This window comes from Neofelis nebulosa, chromosome 2, assembly GCF_028018385.1.
Source record: "Neofelis nebulosa isolate mNeoNeb1 chromosome 2, mNeoNeb1.pri, whole genome shotgun sequence".
Taxonomy (NCBI): Eukaryota; Metazoa; Chordata; class Mammalia; order Carnivora; family Felidae; genus Neofelis; species Neofelis nebulosa.
Genome location: NC_080783.1, coordinates 4944512 through 4967352, shown reverse-complemented (window position 1 = coordinate 4967352; position 22841 = coordinate 4944512). Strand labels below are relative to the sequence as shown.

At 51.6% G+C, this 22841-nt stretch overlaps 1 protein-coding gene across 20 annotated transcripts in view; it reads left to right on the top strand.

Annotated features, from left to right (window-relative positions):
• AGAP1 (ArfGAP with GTPase domain, ankyrin repeat and PH domain 1) overlaps positions 1-22841 on the top strand; it is a 549180-nt gene that overhangs the window by 216594 nt on the left and 309745 nt on the right. For all 20 annotated transcript variants that reach the window (XR_009253932.1, XM_058700362.1, XM_058700369.1 and 17 more), the window contains 3 exons: positions 885-970; positions 3369-3510; positions 7989-8123. Coding sequence is in view for 19 of the 20 variants with exons in the window: in XM_058700362.1 (XP_058556345.1) it covers positions 885-970; positions 3369-3510; positions 7989-8123 (363 nt within the window). In the remaining variant the exon portion in view is untranslated. The remainder of the gene's footprint in view (positions 1-884; positions 971-3368; positions 3511-7988; positions 8124-22841) is intronic.

Sequence of the window (22841 nt, the reverse complement as noted above, 5' to 3'; positions counted from 1 at the left end):
AGTGGATTCAGAGCCCGGAATCTCGGAAGGTAGTTTGTCCTTGGAGACGGCAGAGGGACCCAGAGGCGCGCGCACTTCCCTCGTCCACCGGAGGCCTGGCGGTTCCCTCGTCCACCCGAGGTGGCCCGGGGTGCTGCGAGGAGCTGCACGGGACACTTACATGCCCCGCCCCACAGATGTATACGCACGGCGCCCCGGCAGGGTCCCTGGTGGTTCCCCGCTAACACAGCGCGCTCTCTAACCCCACCCCCCTCCGCCAGCCAGCTGCCCCGCTCTGTCTCGACCCGTGGGGAGATACCATCCAGTAGTTCTGTCTAACACGTGTGTAGTATTGAGCATCCTTCCCTTACTTGTGCCCCGTGAATACGGAAACACCATTCCCATGTTCTGTGTTTTCCTTTCAAAAACTGGGTTTCTCTTGAGGAGAATACAGGTTCTCAGCCCTTGAATTTATCAAAATCTTGTACACTAGGCACCTGTTCAGCATGAAAAATTCGTTCCCGTTTTGCAAAACCCAACAAGAGAATGATCATTTCAATGCTCTCTGTTTCTGAACTCTGTGCATCGTGTTCCCAGTGAGAGACAATTCCCGAATTTACAAACAAAGCCTACGTTAAAATTCTTCCCTTCTCGGCCACGGGTGATCCTGGCACTGCACGGGAGGCTGTGCACTCTAATCAGAAGTGAACACGGGTCCTTAAAGACACACACGTAAATCTGAGTTCAGTAGTTGTTTTAAAATCCAGTGGTTGCTGGTCCTAAATACTGAGAGATGCCTCCAGGGCGACAGCCAAGGGTGTATTTTTCCACAAGCGAAGCCCACGTCTATTTGCCCTCCTCGCTCCCGGTCTTTCTTGTATAACGAGATTTTTTGTGTGTGGCAGGTGGCAGATTCAAGAAAGAAATCGTTGTTGACGGACAGAGCTATCTGCTGCTGATTAGAGATGAAGGGGGCCCCCCAGAGGCACAGGTAAGTATTACAAGCAAGCGGTAAGCAGCCTTTTCTTTCATGTTAGCTTCAGCGTTGAGGTTCCGATTCAACAGAAATGGCTCTGGAAATCAGGTGTGCTCAGGAAAGGTGATGCAGAAGCCCCACGAACCTGTTTTCTCTAAGAAATGAATCCTGTTGTTCCTTCAGACAAAATCCTAGAGCGAAGTCAGGTCTGCGTGGCTGGTTTTCACTTTGTGTTTTTAAGAAGGAAGGAAAGACACGATTTGCGCTCCTTTGTCAACTCCGTTGATTTGACTTCTGGAAAGACCCATAGTCCTCTCCCGTTCCCTGTAAGCGGTTTGCTCCCTAGAGCAGCAGGAGCATTGAGAAAGTCGCTGGTCCGAAATCGGGAAATCCGATGTTGGGGGTGGGGGATTCTGCTCACTGGGCTTCTTGGCACAAGTCTGCCTCCTCTGAACACCGGCGTGCAGCCCAGTGTGGTGTCTCCGGAAGTTCCCTGAAGGCTGGGCATCCTGGAAATACAAAAGCACAGGTGGCGGTTTACCTGATCTCCAGGGCCTTATTTTACTTGCATAATAATTTACTGGCCAAGCGCATAGTGGGAGCTGAATCCAGGAACGGTGGGCGAATGCCTGCCCCGTGTGGGTCGGCTCATGTAACCCTCGAGACGACCCTGCGGGATGATGTGCTGAGGAGTCCCGTCTCCACCGTGGACGCCGAGGCCGGGACTTCTTGCCCAAGGGTGGACGTGGTGAAGGGGCACAGACTCCGGGGCTCTGCCTGTGAATGGCACCAACCTGGGGGTAGAACCATGACTCCCCCCGCCACTGGAGTCTCAGTCTGGGCGTCTTGCCGTGAGAACACATTTACTCGGTTAACTGAGGACCAGTCCTTTATTCCGGACGTACTGTGTTCAGGGCCGTTATTTAGCCCAGCGGCTTCCCCTCATTAAAGATTTCTACCATGGGGGGCTGTCAGTATGGAGCCTTTTACAGCTGACCGACAGGACTTTGTACACAATTAGGCAGAGCGTGCTTGGATATTCAAGGGGGAGAAAGTCCTGTTTTTAAGTTACTGTTCCCAGGCACGTGGAGGCATGATCTTTGTTTTCATTGTTTCCGAATATTTCCTGGAGCTTACCCAAGCATAATGGCTTCACGAATGAAGTCCTAAGACTTTTTTGTGGCTACTAATGTCATCCTAGGGTTGTGTAAAAACTCTGCCAATCAACTGGCTTTTGTGTGTGGCAGTTGCCGGGGGAGCCACGGGGGTGGGGTGGGGGGGTTTACGGAGTGCTCACCACCTACTAGGCGCTGGGCAGTGAGCGCCCCCTTGGGAGAATGAGGTGTGGCGTGCACTTCCCAGCCTCGGTCTGGTCCCCGGGTCCACGATTGCTCTTCAGATGCGTGGGGACACCTCACCTCACTGCTCGGAAGAGAAAGGAAAAACATACCTCCAGGTAGAGAGAGGGCAAGGTAGGTGCCCTGTGTCAGCCTGGGTCCTGGGTGCTCTGCTGGGGCGGCGGGCCTGTCCCGGGATCCGTTCTTCCCAAGATTTTGATCTCATCTCAGTTTTTCATTTGGACTTCACGTATATTTACATTTTTATCACGTATAATTTCCACATCTAAGCGAATACGCTTATCAGTTAACACATGAAGTCAGAGCTTCCCCCACCCCGCCTCCAAATTCCCCCACGTATATCCGAGCTGGTACCTTGGCTGTAAAAACTTACTTAGGAGCTGTGGCTTCTCAGAGAAAGGAAACAGGATTAACGTTACTATTACTGGTTTTTCCATTTTCCCTTGGAAAGTGGAGGATCTCTGGTGCCGGCCTGACCGGCTCGTGATTCTGCTGTCGCAGTCACGTGCGACCCTGGGAGGCCGCTGAGGGTCCAGGACCACCCGTACCGTCTGCTCCGGCCTTACAAGGCGGTCATGCGCACTGAACAGGCTCGTCCGCGCCTGGCAGCGCAGTTGTTCGCCCCGAGGCACATTTGCTGCAGCTTCCGCTGGACGCGTGGAAAACAAAAACAAAATGGCCCAGAGTCAGGTGGTTGTGGAGTTGGAGAGGCTCTGCTACGAGGCTGGGTTTGCCTCACATTTGTGGGACCGCCCTTGGCTGGATCAGGACGGAGGGGAGAGGGTCCCACGGGGAGGCATGTCTGGTTTGCATTCCTCAGAGACGGGGTGGCCTGGGTGGGAAGGGGGGGAGGGTCCCGTTCCAGGCTGTTACGAGAAGGACGTCAGCGACGCCACAGCAACGTGTTACAGCCAGAGTCCGGCCTCAGACTCGGCCTGACGGAGGGGTCTGCCGGCCACGTGTCCTCTGCTCACGAAGATGCTGTTCCCACCCTTTCTCTCCCCGAGCCTCGTCGCTCAGTTCCTTCTTCTCTCCTCCCCTTCTTCTCTCCCCAGTTTGCCATGTGGGTGGACGCTGTTATATTTGTCTTCAGCTTAGAGGATGAGATCAGCTTCCAGACTGTTTACCACTACTACAGTCGGATGGCCACCTACCGGAACACGAGCGAGATCCCTCTGGTTCTGGTGGGGACCCAGGGTGAGTGCCACCTGCACGCAGGTTGAGTTTAAAGGATTCCAACACTTGAGCAGTGAGTGGAGTTGTGGCCTCTGTTTTTGGTGTGGAGGAATCTGAAAATGCTTCGAGGAAGAGATAGTTTCCTCCTGAAGGCTTTTTCCAGTGAGAATCCACGAAACTGAAATTGTCACATTTCCTGAATTGATTCTGTGGAGAAAGCACTTGGTCAGCAGCCTCGAAATAAAACCCTCCCCCAGTGCCCTAGGAAAAATAAAATCTGTTTTCTGTCATTTTCTGTAGGAGGGGTATCTTAATTCTTTTGGTTACATAAACCAATTGATAAGCAATTAAAAGGTTTATTTTACCTTTTGGTGCATCTTTAAAATTCTACCCATCTCTTATACACAGCAGAGTTTTGTTTATTTTGCTCCGTCTGTTATGTGTCATGATCTGTAGCTAGTTTTTTTTTTCACCTAACAGGCCCCTCAGAGTCTAGAATTAACCCTGTGTGAGTACGTTTCTTCTTTTCTTCTAGGTCACTTAAAACTTGGCCTTTTAGCAGAGTGCAGCCCTTAAGTGTCCTTGTTCTCAATCAGATTCACTGATGTACCGGTGTCTGCGTCTGGGTCTTCAGTAAGAGGCCACATAGAATGTTTTTAAGACCCAGATGCAGGTTGACTTTAAAAACTGCTTTGTCAGCAACGGGGGCAACTTAAAACATAATCGTGTCAAGAAAACTTGGATTATACCTTCATTTTTGTTGTTGTTATTCACACACTGTTTTTGTTAGGACGCCCACATCTGGTCTCCCTTTCTCCAAGCCCTGATGTGACACTTTTCTAAACAGGCGCTCGGCTGTGTCGAAGAAGCTGTTTGTGTGCTACCGGCTCTAGTTTGCGGAGAGTGAGCTCAGGCAGATGAGCCCCAGGCATGGGACGGGTGTGTGTGTTGCAAGAATGGAAGTAGCAAGGAACCAACTGAAAGCATCATCTGTGTGCTAGATATGAAATGTTAGAGTCAGGGTTTCATGGGGAGCTCCCCCGCCACCCTCTTGCAGCCAATGCTGCAAGTGGTCCCAGCCCTGAAGCCTTGAGAGCAGGTGGATTCCACCTACAGCCCGATGGGAAAGACGTTCTTTAGGCCCGAGCGCCCCCTAGTGGTCCCTGGGAAACAAGGGCGCACCAGTACCGAGTTGGCATGTTTGAGGTGGCACCCTGAAAATTCTTAGTAGTGTTTTATAGTGGGTGGCCCGTCTAGAGCAGATCCTGCTTTAAAGCTTCCCTGAAGATGCAGCGACTCCTTCCCAACGAGCACCACTCCGGCAGGCCAGCCCAGTGTATTTCTGAGCAAAATCAGAGACCGGGTGTGGGCATCTCCTTAGTGCCTGCCCGAGTGAAGGGGTTTCTATTTATGACTCAGAATGTCTTTTTTTCTGGGGACACACTGTGAGAGGGAGCAGGGACTTGTTCAGCCCAGGCCAGAAGGCTGTATGTGATCATTTGTTGTCGTCTTACACAGCCAGGTTTTGGGTAGTGGAGAGTGGAGTGGAGTGTCCTGTCCCTGGGTGTTGGGGCCACGCAGTCCTGGCATCGGGGCATCCTGGCTGTGTGACCTTGACTGCCACCTCCTGTGGCCGGGTTTAAGTGGAGGAACTTCTGTAAGGCACCGGAAGCATCCGTGGGCACATACACGTAAGATAAGTGGTTGCTTTTATAATTGTTACAGCTCAGTATCAGCTTTAGTGAGGTCCTGGTTGGGATGCCAGAAGCACGGCTCTCTCTCTCTCCCCTTCCTTGGGGATGAGCGGGGCCGTCTGTGTCCCACCTCAGCCGAAGGAGGGCATATCCCTGTCCCCCACCAGGATGGTCCATGTCTTTGTAGAGGAGGCTGACGGAAGGCTCCGTAGAGGCTCTGGGGAGGCCCTAACGTGGTCCCTGACTGCAAGGACCTACCCCTTTTTATTCCTGCTGGCGGTAGAAGCATCTGTTGAGTGAGCGCATTTTGCCTGAAGAGGCCCCGGGTGAGTGAGCACCTGAGCCAGGGAGCCCGGGTGGAGGAGGGATTCCTGGCAGTCTCCTCACACTCGTTTGTGAGACGTCGTTCATACTTCAGCATAGCCCCGTCCCAAACGAACGGGACGTGAGTGAGTATTAGCAATTAGGCAAGTTCCTCTTGGTCCTTGATCAGACCTTTAATTTCCACAGTGCCCCAGACGCCCCCCAGTGGCGAGATGGTGGAGTGAGTGTGGGCTTTCTGGAAGGTTCCACTCCCAGGTACCTTTTACTGCTCACAGACTTGCTTTCTGTGAAGCCTGCTCGTTTGTTGTGCTTTTGCACAGGTTTTGTGGGATGCTGGAGATACAAGGTGGGTCAGGTTATAGATGAGGGACTCTGAGCTTCTCTCCCCGGTGTTTGGGGTTGGTGGCCTGGAGGTAGGAGGTTCTGGAATGGGAAAGATGAACAATTATGTTCACTCTTTAAGGACGCCTGGCATGTGGCGCGGCCTCATCCACAGGCGGGAGGAGGGGCTCTGTGGGAATACGTGTCCACTCGTGGTGGAGCCAGGGAGCCTGTGTGAGGGTCCCGTCAGGGCACAAGACATTTCCGAATGAGGCGGCTGTGTAATGTTTGACGAGCAGGTTCTATTTTAAATGCCTGCAGATTAAATTTATTTGAGAGAAAGGCACGAGCCCTGAAAGGATACAGAGTTAGGGTGGAACGAAAAACAAGGCTTGTGTCGCCCTGACTGAAACGAGGTGCAGATACGACACGGCCACACCCGTGACGTGTCGCTGTACCCGGGAAGGTGAGACGGGACAGAAGCGGGGTGGGCATCCCACTGAGGAAAGGGGGCCGTGGAAGTGTCCGGGACTCCAGGTGGCGATAAATCATCAGCCGGATTGACAGATTTCAAGCTTTTTTTCCCTCCTGTTTCCTTAAAAGATGTTTACACATTTAAAAAAAATACATCTTTTTCTTAAGTGTTGTGAAATTTAAGTCAAATTTGTTAACCTGTAAGGCAAGACAGGGCAAGATAGATGTTCTTGGAACAAATCCCTGTAACAGACCTTGCCAGGGAAAGTTCTGGAACATCTCTCGAGATGGTGCGGGTCACTGTCCGCAAAAGAGGTATGAATCAGAGTTAGTCTTGATTTCTCTGAGGGAAACTGTCAGGTCAGGCCTGTTCCATAGGGCTGAAGATAAGATAGGAAGAAACGTAAGAAAAAAGAGAAAGAGAGGGAAAAAATGAATAAATTCTTCCCTTCAGATGCCCCTTTTTTATGCACTTCCTGCCCCCAAGTAAACAAAACATACAAGGTTGTGGCTGCCTCGTAGGTCTTCTCTTGTGCTGCACTTCCTCTGGGTAGTAGGGAAAATCCCACCAGTGGATTTTTGTTTAAAGAGCAGCTGGGTGTTTCCCGTAGCTCGGGAGCCTTTATGCCGCTGAGAAAGCTTCACGGCAGGAAAAGTCCCTGAAAAGTGCCTGCTGTCTCACACCTAGCTCCGCGGCCTTAACATCTTGGCCTTCCTGCGTTGGCGTGTGCCGGGCACGAGGCTGGCGCTCAGCAACTCCCTGGGAACTCATGATAGGACGCATCTGGGACGCTGAGCTAATAAGGGCTGAGTCTTCCTTTTTTAGGGGACTGGTGGCAGGTGCCTGACATGTCTGCTTTGCCGCTCAGACGTCCCCATCTGTACCTAGATCCTGTAGGAAGTGGGTCTGCCCAGGAGCGGCTGTGTTAGAACTAACACCCCCCCCCCCCCGACTGCCCCACCTCCCTTCCCACTCCTGCCTCAGTCTCCCTTAAACACACCAGGCGCTCTCCCCCGCAGGTGGTGGCTGGTTGGCCCTGCCGCCTTCCTGTAGATGGGGCTGCCCTGAAAATCACACCGAGCACACGGACCTTCGACCTCCTTCCCTGCCTGACGTGGCTCTGGTGGCCACACTGTATGGTTCAAGGTTGCTCCCCGTCTGCGCCCCGTTCTCTGCCTCCCTCCCCAGCTGACCCCTCTCTCCCCGGCCCACCTCTCCCTCCCTGGCTGACCTGGTAGCCCCTCCGTGAAGCACAGATTTTTGTGTGTTCACTGGGGTAGCCCTGTGCCTGGAATTAGGACCCCTAAGGGCGGCTCTGTGGACACGCACCGAACGGGTGAATGGCTGCACCTGTAGGAATTATGCTCATAGAACGCATTTCGCAGGATGCTTCTTGCACCGAAAGTCACCTGCAAATACCGAGCGTGGGGTGTCTTTTTCCCTTTTATTTTCCTCCGGAGCCACATTTAACTCTCACGCCTTCCTTCTGGTCTTCCTAGGCATTCTTTTGTCCCAAATTTCAGAAGCAGGATCCTCTGAAACGGAGTTTTACAAAGGATGACTCTAATAAAATGTTTGAGATTATTACTTGGAGGGTAAGCTAGGTTTTAAAAACCCCAGGTCCTTAAGTTGCGGGAAGCACCCGAGCTACTCGTGGTCACCCTGTCTTTGCTCGTCTGTTCCAGATGCCATAAGTTCCACGAACCCGCGGGTCATCGACGACGCCAGGGCGCGGAAGCTGTCCAGCGACCTGAAGAGGTGCACGTACTACGAGACGTGCGCCACGTACGGGCTGAACGTGGAGCGCGTCTTCCAGGACGGTAAGCGTCCCCCGCGGCCGGCCGGCGCGGCACCGACCCCCCGGTGGGCGGGGCCCCGTCCACGTGACCGCTGGCCACGCCCCCGTCCAGAGGAGGCTCTCGGCTGCCTGTGCGCATGTTCAGAAGCCGCAGCCCCCCCACCCCCCCGCCCGCCCGTTCGCAGGCGCTCCGTGACCTTGGCGTTCAGGGTCAGACGTTTGCAGGTCTCTGCGCGCGGTGTGTCGGACTTGACGCGTTTGCCGTCTCTTCTCCGCTGTGGCTACTGGTTCTTAATTCAGGCTTGTTCCTAAAAACGGCCTACGTATCGCATGTTGGGCTTTGAGGAGGATAAACAGAAAGAGTAAAGAGAGCCAAGCGTGGACCGAAAAAACCCAAAACAGAACAAAAGCCCAATCGCAAATCGTTCCGACTCGTGGCTGGAGCCAGCGCCACGGGGCAGGAATTGTTTCTTTGTGACTGAATTCATTAGTGACCCCCCTGCTAATCCCGGACCCCCGGGACAGGGGGCGTCAGACAGGAGGCTCTCCGGGAGCAGCGCAGGGTTCCATATGGGGGGGGGGGGCAGCACCCCGGGCACAGACTCCGATGCCAAGTGTAGGCCGGGAAGGGGGTGGGGTGCATGGAGACTTGGTTTCTCTGGTCTAGGGGGCAGGGGGGCGTCGGGAAGGTCTGGGGGAAAGCCGCTTCCCCCGGAGGGTCCCGCTTCTGGTCGCGGTCGTGGGGACTAAAGGCCGGGTCACCCCCTGCTCGGGCTCACATCCGCGGCGGCAGAGCAGACCGCCCGAGCAGCCGGGTCACCCCGGCCTTGCCGGGCACCAGTGCGAGTCGTAGTGACAGGCCTGCGCTTGCGGGACAACGTGCGAACGCTCGTCTAAATGTCCGGATTCGTTTTCAGTCGGGGTTGTAGGAATTGCACACTGTGACCTGTTTCATTACATCGCAAAGGTGACCGTATTCACACAGCACGTTTTCTTCCCCTTTCCTTAAGCACCCCCATGCTCTAGGCTTTTCGCCTCTTTTCTTCGTGCAGTGGCCCACCCTCACCCCTTCTCACAACGTGTGTTCCAGAGACCTTTGTACCCGCAGTCTTCACTGTCTCCCCAGGGCCCGCTCGGAAACCGCAGCATCCCACCAAGGGCCCTGGGGTCTCCCGGCCCTTCCTCCTGCCCGGCACATTTGGGGGCCCCCTCGGGCTGTACCCATCCCTGCTGGGTGGTGGGGCCCCCCGTGGAGCCCGTGGCGCCCGTGCGGGCCCGTGTTTGCAGCACCTTGAACGGTCGCCCGTGAAGAGCCCCGCACGGAAGCGTGTGGGGTCCCGGGAGGGTGTCCCGCGGGGCAGGCTCGCCGTCTTCCACCAAGCAGCCCAAACCCTGTGCAACCAAACTGTCACACGTGAAGGTCCCCAAGCTTGGGCCCACGACCGAATCTGGCCAACAGCCTGTTTCTGTAAGTAGTGGTTTCGGTGGCCCCGGCTGGGCCGCTTTTGTTACCACGGCTCAGTTGAGGGGTGGCAACTAAGACGTTAGGGCCCCACGAAGCTTGAAACGGGGACCCTCTGGCCCTTGGTGGAAAGCGCGTCGGTCCCTGATGGGGATGTTCAGAATTTCCTTGTATGGGTGAGCTTATTCTCCGCAATGATTGCCTCACTTGTGCGTTTATTGCAAACGTGAACTTCCCGTAAGTAAGTGAACGCATACACCATAATCCTAAGAATTAGTAAATAGTAGGGGAGGCCAAGATTGTTATGCGTCCCTGCCCTGCCTCCAGAGTGTGTGCAGAAGCACTTTGTTGTCTGCAAGTTGGGATGCCAGCAAGGGGAGGGGAAGGGCCTTTCCAAACATCATCATCTCACGTAATATTAAGGTGTTGCTGTTGTTGGGATTTGAATGGTGAAGCACGTTAAGCTCTTGGGAGTTTTCCCAGGCTTAGGAGGTTTTCAATACATTCGTTTTGTTACTTCTGTTTTTAGAAATAATGCCTTCCTGTTAAACATTTGGATTGTACAGAGTCAGAAAAGGAAATAAGGCTCACGATATGACAGCTTCTGTAACTATTGTGATTTTGTCCTTAAAATATCTTTATATGAAGATAAGTTTGAAAAATAAAATTAGAGTCGGGGCACCTGGGTGGCTGAGTCGATTAAGCAACTGACTCTTGGTTTTGGCTCAGGTCATGATCTCGTGGTTTGTGGGTTTGAGCCCTGCGTTGGGCAGAATCTGCTTGGGATTCTCTCTTTCTCTCTCTCTCTCAAAATAGGTAAATAAAACTTAAAAAAAAAAAATAAGGGTTTACTCTTATTTTGTAGGGTAATTATGTGGTATATCTTTTTATTAGGTCATACATAAACTCCTTAATTGTTACCGATAAAAGTTCTTGACTGAGGAGATTGTGCTTGGTACTTAGAAATCGTTAACGTTAAGAATCTGTATTAGTCTTTAAGGAAAAAACACCCCATAGGGTTCAGAGTTCAAGAAATCAAGGCTCAGAAAAATGACGTAGCTGGACCAAAAGCTTTGGGCCTGGATTGGACGCCTGTCTTGGGACCAAGAGCCCAGAGCCTTAACCATCCTGTCATTACACAGCAGGGACCTGGGTCCTGCCCACTCACCTGGGGGAAGGCTGGGCAGAGTGGCTTCAGGGACGCAGGTTCACTGCCCACTCACAGACACTGTTCATGTGGATTTGTCTTTCGGTTTTCTGGCAAGCCTTAGGACTTGTTTTTATTTACGCACTCTTTATCGTTGCATTGTAGAAAGAGAAAGAAGGGGCACGTGGTTTCTTTGTAAGGTTTAGCTTATTGCTGGAGAAAAAACAGAGGCTGGACTGTTACCCCAGCAAGACCTTATTTGTACCTGCCCCTGCCGGCCAAGCATTCTAGTCCCCTGGCTCCCCGGGTTTCTTCTTTAAGATACCAGGGACTTTTAGTCTTTGCTTCTTTAACTTTGCCTTCTTAGTGTCCTAAAACTGAAGACAGAGTGTTTACTTTTCTCTCCGTGGTGTCGTTTTCAAATGGCTCTCGGAAAGTAATTCAGGAGGGAGCATCCTTATGAGCCCCAGCGGTGTCAGGAGGCAGGGAGGTAGATGGATCCATTTGTTCATTTGTTTATTCTTTGAGTCCCTCACCTGAGCACCAGCCTTCCCTGCACCGTGCCTCTGGTTTGGGGTAGAGAACAGGGAGGGCCTTGGCGAGGTGAAAATTCAAGTACCCAGAGACCTAAGCTTGCACCTTGCCCTAGGGTGGGGGGGGACAAGGTTGCTTTCTGTCACCTGCTTGCAGAGGTTCGGGATCACCCTTGACCTGACTCCTGCTGAGTGTGTGTGGCTCGCACAGCAGAACTATCTGGCCCCCACAGGGGGTCTTATAAATAAGATTCACCTTCGGAGAATGCACGTGCTCACCGGTTCTGCATCTGGGCTGCCGGGTCTCGTGGAGGCGTGGTTACCCATCTGTTTGGAGAGCCCTGCAGGAGCCCTGGGCCACCAAAGTCTGGACCAGAGGGGATTGAGGCAACCTGGGGCTGCACGTGCCCACCCCCCCCCACCCCCCATGTCTCTCAGTCTGTCTAGTTCTGTGCAGTTCTGTTTGCCCCCGGTGTGTCTGGGAGATCGCTACAAGCTTTTGTATTTTTAACATTATAATGGTGATTTCCGGGTCGGCATTAGATTTTTCAGAAGCCCCTGGTTGTCTGTTCTCTCAGGGCCTGGATACATGAAGATACAGGATTACAGGAAAATAAAGTTCGTTCTCTGTAGACGTCATTCCTCTGATGTTAGGGTTCTTACTGAAGAAGGGTTTCCCTCACTTCCTAAGGCAACGAGCTGAGTGGGAGAAGGCCTTGCAGCGACACATCTTTTGTGCCATGTTAGTTGAGCTTCTGGCTAGGGGTGGTGGGAGTTTTCAACCTAGATGTTCAGGGACGACCTACGATGCTTAGGACTCAGTGACAAAAATAAATTCCTCCCCTCGAAGGCCGAGCAATGCCGAAAGGTAAAAACTCATGTGTGTAAGCGGTTGAAGGGCCCCTTAGACCATCAACGTGCGCCATCTTGGGAGGAAGAGAGTGGACCCTGCCGCCTTATCTTCATGACAGAGTGTTGGGGATTCTCGTTCCCTCAAAGTGGGTTTTTGGAAATGGTGAATTGTGTTCTCTTTTTGAAATTTCCTACCCTACGTTGAATGTCCTCGCTTACAGTTTGTTTTGCTTCCACGACGGTGCTCGTGTGATGGCCGCGTGTCGGGTGTAGTGAACGCCACAGTGTAGTTCCCTCATTCCAACCAAGCAGGAGGTAGAATCAGTTTGTTGTTTGTTTTGACATTTTTTGGCATAGAGCCAATAGAACCCCTACGGTTTTTTTTTGGGGGGGGGTGTATTTTATAATTTTTTAATGATGGGATCTGACTGGTATGCGGCGTTTTAAAGATCCCTGATGTCTAAAGAAAAGTGGTTTCCCTTTCGTACAGAATGAGTAGACCTTTGGTGGTAGTACAAAAGAATTTAGTTTGTCCTTACCCAAGCCCTTTTATGCCCTTGCCCTCTCTTCCTCGCTCCCTCTCCTGAAATGAGCTGATAGATTTGCCTGTATTGTAAAGCAGTATCATTTTATACGTGGGTTTCCTGTAACGCATCTGGACACCGGCTGTTTTGTATACCGAATTCAGTATTCTGAGCACGTATATTCTGAAGTTGTAGTCATTTGTTAAATCCCACCGAAAGCATCCTATTAGACGTTACAGCACACTCCCCTGGAAAGCTTAAACTCCCTACCTTCTTCAGTTTGTATTCGTAGGACAATAGGAAATTGCCAGACCCGGTCAAGATCCGTACTGACCGAGATCTGGATAAATTACAAATTACCATCCGTCAGCTTGACTCTCCCCAGGGCTGCCGAGTTTTGTCACCGTGTCATCCAGTTATGAACTGGACACTGTCCAGTTTGGCGATCCCACGTGGAAGACTGTTCACTCTAGGATAGATGAGCTGCGTTGCATTCATGAGAAACGGTTCGGTTTTAGGTGCGTGTGGGTGGAGGGGCTGGGCGACAGCATCAGAGGGCTCTGTCTGCCCATTGCTGGTGCTGCCATAACCCGGGCTTGCGCTCGGCCTTCCGGGAGTTACACGCCGACGTGCACTGTCCTGTGGACGGGCCTCCGTCTGACGGCGTGGTCCCGTTCTAGGAGGACCCACATCAGGCTCCCGGCACCGTCACGCCAGCTCTTTACAACCGTGTGGCGCTTCACGCTCTGGAAAGCACCTTCGTAAGAAGCTGTTCCCTAGGTGCCCCCCGGCCTGCGGATGGCTCACCTGGGCGCGGGGACCCCCGTGCTACGGGCTGAGCCAGGAGGGGCTGTGTGGCTGGCCCAGGGGTTTTCAGGAAGTCAGGGAGCCTCCCTTTGCTTTCTGGCCTTCGCTCCCAAAGACAGAAATCCTGACGTGCACAGAATCCCATTCCCCATGAATTGTATGCGGCTGCCTGGTCCTCATTACGGGAGCGTCCGGCATGGGAGTAGCTGTGTTCACGAGGCGGGTTTGTACAACCTAATTGCATGTATTAGAGCGTCATTAAGTGGGAGCAATCTTCGGGGACTTTGCTCCGAGTGCCGCGTGGTGTTCTGCTGACGCCGTCGTCTTTTGTTTGTGCCGCTAAAGGATGTGTCGATTAGGCCTATTCCATGCTTTCTGGGAACCGGCGTAATTTCCATCGTGGGGGTGGCCTCTTTTATTATTTGTGTTGTGGCTGCTGTTTTTCTCTTTATTGTGTTGAGATTAGATCGGAGTCCATTTATTTCTATGTTTGGTAGGTTTCTTTTTCCAAAGGAGTGCTTTCAAAAGTAAGATTTTTCACGTTTAAAGGCAAGCCATATGTCTGTGTACATTGGCATTTAAGAATACATACTGAAAAGGTGAACTGAGTCCTGAAGTGTCTGTTCGTTTGTATTTTTTTTGTCATTTGTAATAATGACTGATATTTATGTCACACTCCAAGGACTTGATGTCAAATAGTAGATCTTAATAGGCCCTGTTTACAGCCGACGTCAGCCTGCGTGTCCTTTTCTGACCATGGCTTTGTCTGTGCCTCTGTGCCCGTCGCTGGCCCCGTGTCCCCATGCCCCCCCCCCCCCCCCCCCCCGCCCACTGCACCGAAAAGTTGTACATTCAAGACTTCCCGGGACAGATGGGTAGTTAGTTAGTTTATATTATGACGGGGTAAATTTCAGCTGCTTAAATTACACTTTATTCAGGGGCGTTCATATTGAAAATTGTTTTTTAATGTTTATTTATCTTGAGAGAGAGGAGCAGAGGGCAGGCAGAGAGAGAGGGAGAGAGAGAATCCCAAGCAGTCTCAGTGCAGAGCCTGACACGGAGCTCGTACCCACGAACCGTGAGATCATGACCTGAGCCGAAATCAAGAGTTGGACGCTTAACCACCTCAGCCACCCAGGCGCCCCTAGGGGGTTAGTGTTTTAGAACTTCCTAAGAACAAGGGTGAGAGTTACGTACATATGGCCCAAACGGGAGAAAGGAAGAGAAGGAAAACACTCAACAGGTTCCTCTACAGGGAATTCGTTGAGTCCAGTGCCACGGGCGTGGCCCCAGTTTGGCCGTCGTTCTGCTGTCATCATTAACCACAAGCGTCATTGCCTGTCGCTGCCTGGCGGCTTCTAATGTGGTCGGATCCCATGGAAGTTAGAACCTGCAAGTTGATTCCAAAAGGGCCATGTCTGGCCCATGGTTTATAACCTCTCATTAAATGGAAGAGATACCTAGCTGGAGCTAACACGAAGCAGACTTTGGGTCGAGGCTGTGGGTGGGAAGCATATATGCGCGGTGAGGAAGAATCTGTAGCTTTGGGTGGGTCTTTCTGTTTCTGCCGTAGCCCTCGGTTATGTTTGGATGGGAAAGTGCGTGAATGATTTACACTGATTCGTTGTATGAAGCATGACGTTGTCAATACCCTTTATGTACGTGCATTTTTTAAATGTTTATTTCTGACAGAGAGACAGTGCATGAGCGGGGGAGGGTGGAGAGAGAGGGAGACACAGAATCGGAAACAGGCTCCAGGCTCCGAGCTGTCAGCACAGAGCCCGACGCGGGGCTCGGACTCACGGACCGCGAGATCGTGACCTGAGCCGAAGTCGGACGCTTCACCGACTGAGCCACCCAGGTGCCCCGAAAGTCGATAATTCTTAAACTCATTTATGGTGGGGTGGAGGGGAGCATTACAAGGAAAAAGGCATTTTGATTCTTTCAAAAATAACATCCAAAGAAGTCCTCTTAAAGTCCTGATACCAAGACTGATGTTGTTACAAACAACAAGAGACCATAAATAATCTTCTGTTTCACAGTTTTGTGGACTTACCGTGTTACTAGAGGCTTTGCTCCACCCTGGTCGGGAACATGTTGTGCTGTGTTTCCCTTACTGGCAGCCTCGTGCGGCACCAGTCCCCACACGTGTGCACATAGACGCCTGCTTTAACTCACACACTGCCAACGCTCCTAGTACGTGTGCTTTATCCTGATTTTCATGTTAAGACCCCTCTCTTTTGCTCCTGGAATTAATTTTATCAATGACACAGAAAACGGTCGTGTTAATACTTGCCTGCGCTGTGGCCTCGGAGCTGGGACGTGCCCCAGGATTCTGTTAACGGCTTGAGCCAGCTTGAATTAGCTTGATGTATCATTAATGCATACAAATGGCTTTTATTTTTGTTCATAATCTGTTCACGATGCCACGGGATTCTGCTCTTCCTAATGTTTTTAAAATGACGAAGCGGTGATGTACTTTTTGACCTATTTAACCCTCCGCCGCCTCTGATCAAAAGGATACAAAAATATTACTTAAAAAGCATAGTCGGAAATTGTTCTACTTCGTAGCTGGTGTTTCCAACTTATTTTGAAGTCTTCTGTTAATTTTCTTTCCGCTTTCTTCCTTTCTTTCTCTCTTTCTTTCTTTCTTTCTTTCTTTCTTTCTTTCTTTCTTTCTTTCTAATTTTTAATTCACATCGAAGCTAGTTAGCGTGTAGTGCAATAAAGATTTCAGGAGTAGTAGAGACCAGTGACTCATCCCCTGTGTATGACACCCAGTGCTCATCCCAACAAGTGTCTTCTTTGATGCCCCTCCCCCATTAGGCCATCCCCCCACCCCCAACCCCTCCAGCAACCCTCAGTTTGTTCTCTGTATTTGAGTCTCTTAGGTTTTGTCCCCCTCCCTCTTTTTATATTATTTTTGCTTCCCTTCCCTTATGTTCTTCTTCTGTTTTGTCTCTTAAAATCCACATATGAGTGAAGTCATATGATATTTGTCTTTCTCTGGCTGTGGAGTCTGGTTTATTTTACAACATTATTTCCCCCTAGAGAATACGGACATAGCCAGATTCTGAGTAGCCTCCATTCACTGAGGAATTGTCTGCTAATGACTGGATTAGCAGCCCCAATATGTTGTGTTCATGAGAGAGAAGGAAGAGGAATCCTCCAGGGAGGAAACTTGTGAAAGTCTTTGACACTGGAAGGCGTAGCTTTACTCCATGGGCGCTGATACCTGTGCATACTCCTGAGCTGGGCGGGGGAGGGTGCTGGTCAGTGTCACCTCCAAGAGTGCCCGGGGGTCCAACTCGAGCAGGTGCCGGGCCTCCCCCGAGGCAGGCCTGGGGTCTGCGGTTGGCCCGTGTGGTTCACGCAGCGTCACTGCAGACTTTGTGAAGAGAAGAGGGCACACCAGCAGGTGTATGGAATCTCCCGGGCTTCAGGGAGAAGTCCGCCGTGCGGAGCAGGTTGAAACCGTGTTTGTGTGAAGAAAAATAGGCTAAAAGCTTTGATGACTAAGTTGGATTTGTGCGATTTCCTAAAGACAAGGTTTTTAAAGAATATGAGATACGGAAGTAAAGACCACCCCCAACGCCACCGCCCGGGGGCTGTCGTTGTTACGGGGTGGGGTGTGTGGCCGCGTGTTCGGAGAAAGTGGGTTATCGGGCCTCGCGACGTTGGAAAACCTGCTTGATTACATCCGTACTTTTTCTACAAGAGTTTTCTCATTATTCCATTGCATTCCATTAAGTGAATACAACTACTTTTTTGGTCCAGTCGCCTAGTATGTATTTGGTTGTCCACCCCCCCCCCCCCCCCCCGCCCATTTATGTGTTTGATTCAGGTTCAGGGCCTCGGTGGAGGGCTCTCTGTTTAAGTCTTTGTCTCCATCCTTAATCCTTTCTTTAGGAGACCGCTCTGGAGGGGAGACTGCCGGCTCAGTGGCCCACGTGGCCTCATGGCTTTTGGTCCTCAATGTCCCCAAATCGTCCAGGGAGTCGTCCCCGCTCAGGCCTCCTTCTTCTGTACCCTGGCCACACTGGGTATTTTCTGTTTAGAAACGTTCATCATTTATAGATAGAAAAGAATCATAGTGGTATGTTTTTGTTTTGTTTTATTTTTATTCTTCAAAATACTGTTTTCACTAGGTTTGTCTCTCGGTGTAAAAAGCAGCTCCTCTTTGGCAGGCAGGAGTTTGGTCAAGAGATGGGGGTCGGAGGTCTGGCGTGGCAGGTGACACGTGGGAGCAGATGGGCCTCGCTGCTCTTGAAGACGTGGCCTCGGTGCTTCCGGGGGGTTCTCTGCGGCTGGAGCGGCGCAGAGACCGCCCCCGATTCCGTGTGTGGCCGCGATGTCGGATCTGGGGTTCCCTCCCCCGTCCGGCCCTTCTGGCCCCGCGGTGTTACCTGTGCACTGCCGCGTGTCCCCTCCGAGACAGACGCCCGCAGCGGGATGCCTTCTGAGGGAAGTGGAGAAAACCCTTCCCGGAGCTTCGTGTCGTGTCAGTGCCCCGGGGGGGTTTGAGGGGCCCCGGAAACCCAGCCTCGTTTCCACCCAGGACAGTTCCCGAGAAGGGCCGCACCCGCCCCGGGTCCCGGGACTGGTCCGCCGTGCCTGCGGCCAGAGTGCGGGTGCACTGCCCCCGGGGGTCGTCCTTCTGCAGGGCGGCCAGGGACCCTCTCTAGACCAGTTCCCCGAACCCTTGAAGCACATGTCCCCACTGGCGAACGTGAAGATCTTACCTCATCGTTTCACGTTAGATGTGTCAAGATCTGGGAAGAAGACCATTTCATCTTTGCACTTTCTGCAAACAAAAGCAGAAACGTGCATCCTTTTTCCTCTGTCACATCCTGAGTCGGCTCGCCGGCACCGGCGTCAGTAACTCGAGCACGTGGTGGTGGCCTTAGCTTTCAAGGCTGCCGTTCAGATGCCACCCACTTTCAGCCACCACCGTACGCTGGCCCCTGCCTTGGGCCCGCGAGCAAACAGCAGCCCCGTCTGACAGAAAAGGGAGCCGTCTGGGGGATTGTCTGGCCAGCTGTCGCATGGTCAGGCCTGGCGCCGTGAGGAGAGCCGGGCGATGGCACCTTGAGCTTCTCTGTCCCGGTCCCCGCGCTGTCAGGTGGCGCCCCCCTGAGGCGCTCTGCAGTTCTTCCTCTCGTACACGTGCCTGCCTGCAGGGGGCGCTGCGTTCCGTCTTCCCACAGCTGTCCTCCTGCAGTCCAAGGGTTTTTTTGGTCTCAGTTTTGGAATTTCAGGAAGCTCCCTCACATTTTACTTCGTGTGTAAACCGTAAGAAAAAAAATACTGAACACTGACGCAGTCATCTGGATGCTAGAAATACTCCTGTTCCTGGGCCAAAATTTTGTTATCAAATGCAGCACCAAGGCGCCTTTTGCATTTAAATTCATCTCTTGCCTGAACTGCACACTTGTAGGGTATCATGTCTGGAAGGACGTGAGAACCTGGCTAGCCTGGCCCTTCACTTTGCAGATGAGCAGGCAGGGCCCATGAGGCCATCCTGCCAGAGAGCACCTTCAGAAGTGAGAGACTAGGTGTGTCTGTCTCAGCCACATGGTCTTACCTTTGTTCTGGAAGTGCTAAAGGCCACAGATTACATTTTTTTAAGGTTTATTTATTTTGAGAGTGAGTGAGTGGGGGAGAGGCAGAGAGAGAGAGAGAGAGAGAGAGAGAGAGAGAGAGAGAGAGAGAGAATATCCCACACCGACTCTGCCCTGTCAGAGGAGAGCCTGACATGGGGCTCAATCCCACGAACCATGAGATCATGACCCGAACTTAAACCAAGAGTCAGACGCTTAAACGACTGAGCCACCCAGGTGCCCCTGCAGATTACATTTTAAAACCTGGAAGTGAATGAAGACGCTCCTTTAGTTATTTTCAATAAAATTGAGCCACATCCCCACTGGGGAATTTGGGGTTACATGTGCCACTGTAATCAACATATGAATTATTTGCGATAAGCTGTGTGATAAAAGTTCGTCTGCACATACTGTCTTCACGTAATAGAATATGTGGGTAAGAGAACGTTGGATCTATAAAGAGGTCTCTGAGACTCCATGAAAATATGGAAGAAAGGAAATGTTTGCTTTCAAGTACTTGATTTTGTAATTTAGTGACTTGCCACCAGGGGGCATCAAAAGAGCTCGTAAGGATGGTTCTCGCTGGCGTATTTTTTCCCCTTTGCTGTCACTGTGGAGAATACAGACATAATAAAACTAACACAGTGGTTTAAGAGATCATTTAGGCCTGTAATAAGATACAGTCCATAAAGCGTGTGAAGTTACTGGATCAGCAGTACAGGAATACAGAAGTAAAGTTTCATTCATTGGGATGGGGAGGAGGACAAAATAAAGATGAAATGATATATTCTGCGGTTAAAGGGACCCAAATCCCTTCTTGGTTTTTTGTTTTTTGTTTTTTTGTTTTTTTGTTTTTTTTGCCTTGTATGTAACTTAAGACTTCGAAGAAAATTTGTCAAAAGATGTGTACTTTTTTTTACTAGAGTATAATAGACATTTATTATTTAGTCTGTCGTATTATTTTTTTAATGTTTTTATTTATTTATTTTTGAGACAGAGACAGAGCATGAGCAGGGGAGGGACAGAGAGAGAGGGAGACACAGAATCCGAAGCGGGCTCCAGGCTCCGAGCTGTCAGCACAGAGCCCGACGCGGGGCTCGAACTCACGAGCTGCGAGATCACGACCTGAGCCGAAGTCGGTCGCCTAGCCGACTGAGCCACCCAGGCGCCCCTAGTCTGTCGTACTCTTTTTTTTTTTTTTTTTAATTTTTTTTTTCAACGTTTTTTATTTATTTTTGGGACAGAGAGAGACAGAGCATGAACGGGGGAGGGGCAGAGAGAGAGGGAGACACAGAATCGGAAACAGGCTCCAGGCTCCGAGCCATCTGCCCAGAGCCTGACGCGGGGCTCGAACTCACGGACCGCGAGATCGTGACCTGGCTGAAGTCGGACGCTTAACCGACTGCGCCACCCAGGTGCCCCTGTCGTACTCTTAATGGAACTCCCCAAGAGTTCTTTTGGCCTGATGACAGCCCGGATGTCCCGCTCTAGGGTCTGCGTCCTTGGTCCAACACCAGGTCTGAGCGGGTGGCCATGCAGGTCTGGGGTGAGGCCACTGCCCTCGGTCTCTCCGCTGGGCTCTTGCCCCCCCACTGGGTGGGACGCCGTGGATTCTCCATGGGCCGGAATTCCTGGACAGAGGGAAGGGAGTCAGTCGGTTTTGGGAAATGTAGATACTCTTGTGGAAGTGAGGCGAGGTGTGGTGAGGAGTGGCTATGATCCCTGAAGGAGTTGAGGGCCCTTCAGAGAGCTCCCACCTGCTGCTTCTCTGTGCGCCCTGCAGTGGGCTGGGCACGTAGAAGAGCCTCACTTTTGGGGTTCAGGGTTTTCTTTTTTCCTTCCTCTACTTTCCCAAGGTCGAGGGCTTCTCACTGCTGTTTTCCTCTTGTTTACTTTTTTTGGCTTTTACCCTTTATTTTCTCCCACTACATAAATTCCATTAGAAATTGTAGCAGCTCAGCTCATGACTTTTTTTTCAAAGATTTTTAAAAAAACATTTAAGGGGCGCCTGGGTGGCTCAGTCGGTTGAGCGTCTGACTTCAGCTCAGGTCACGATCTCGCGGTCCGTGGGTTCGAGCCCCGCGTCGGGCACTGGGCCGATGGCTCAGAGCCTGGAGCCCGCTTCTGATTCTGTGTCTCCCTCTCTCTCTGCCCCTCCCCCGTTCATGCTCTGTCTCTCTCTGTCTCAAAAATAAAATAAATGTTAAAAAATTAAAAAAAAAAAAACATTTAAGAGGGGGAGGGCAGAGAGAGAGGGAGAGAGAAAACCCCAAGCAGGTGCCGTGCTGTCAGCACAGAGCCCCATGTGGGGTTCGATCTCATGAACCAAGAGATCATGACCCGAGCCAAAATCAGGAGTCGGACACTTAACTGCCAGAGCCACCCAGGTGCCCCTTTAGATTTTATTTATGTAATCGCTGTTCCCCACGTGGGGCTCCAACTCGCAACTCGTAGATCAAGAGTCCCGCACTACCAACTGAGCCTCAGCTCATGACATTTTCCATTTCTTTGTGTGGTCAGTGGGACTTCCTCCCCTGTTTGCTACGTCAGATGAGAAACCTGTCACATCACAGGCTCTTCTATACAGATGGCGTCTTTTATCAGATTACTTACAAACTGAGTGTTTGGAATTTATAAGGAAGTAAATATAACTCCCAGAACTCTACAGGCCAGTCCCCGGCGTGGGGTAAACACAGCCGGACACTGAGCAACAGGAGAAGTGAGATAACACAGGGAAATTTCTGCTGTGGGACAGCAGGTTTCACAGTCTAGTCTTTCAGCGCCGTGGAAGGGTGTTGTACCACCCCCTGAAAGACGAGAATTTGGGGGAAGGGGCCATGTAGGCGGAGCCCTGGCCCAGGCTCTAGATGCTTCTTCCGCTGCATTTAGTAAAGTCTGCATTCATCCATTTGCAAGGCACTGAGGCGGGTGCCTGGGACCCACAGGAAATGAGCACGGCTCTGAAGCCAGACGCTTGTTGACCGCTGCGGTGGGATCATTCTTCACCAGAGCTGCGTGATGGAATTTTTTAGGGAGCAAGGAAATCCTGCTGCAGAAGTACACTGAGCTCCTAAATAATCCCTGATGATAGACCTCCGCACGTAGCCCAGCCAGTGCGGCCACTGAGAAGAGCCATGAGTGCAAATCCCTGTCACATCCTAAACGACAACCCCGGATCTTTTCCCGGGGGCTCCCCTTCCTCGGGTTCTTTGTCCTGCGTGCGTGCCGTCAGCCTGTGCCTGAGGGCTGGTGTTAGGGGCATGGTGGCGGGCATGACGCCTGCTTTTGTTTGCTACTCTCTGTCCTCGACAGGCTCTGCCCCCCAAAGGTTCTTAAAGAAATGCAAACAGGTAGTCCGTCCAGCTCACACTGGTGTGCAGTCTGAAGACGATCGGGAAGCCCTTGGAGACGTGAAGTGATGTGCAAAGGGAATCTTCTGGGTAATCCGCAGCTAACTTAATTGCTATGAAATACGATGGCTCATGTAAGGAGGGACCGTTGGAAAAAGGCAATCAAGTGCATAAGGACCGCTCCATGTGCCACTGCCGTGTGTTCCTGCTCAGGTAACGGTGTGGAAGCCGAAGCTCACTGCTAGCACTTTCTGTGGCTTGAGTGAGTCTGCCCCGTGAGGCAGGAGGGCAGGACCCTCGGCTGCTAAAATAGCATCAGATCCTGTGTAGGGATTTTGCTTTTCAGGGTTACGTTTTCAGGTCCGTTTCTGTTAAAATATACAGTTGTGCGTGTTTTATATGTTATCTATTTACATCTATTTAAACATTTTAGTATTTCTCACTAGAATAACAGCCGTTTATAAA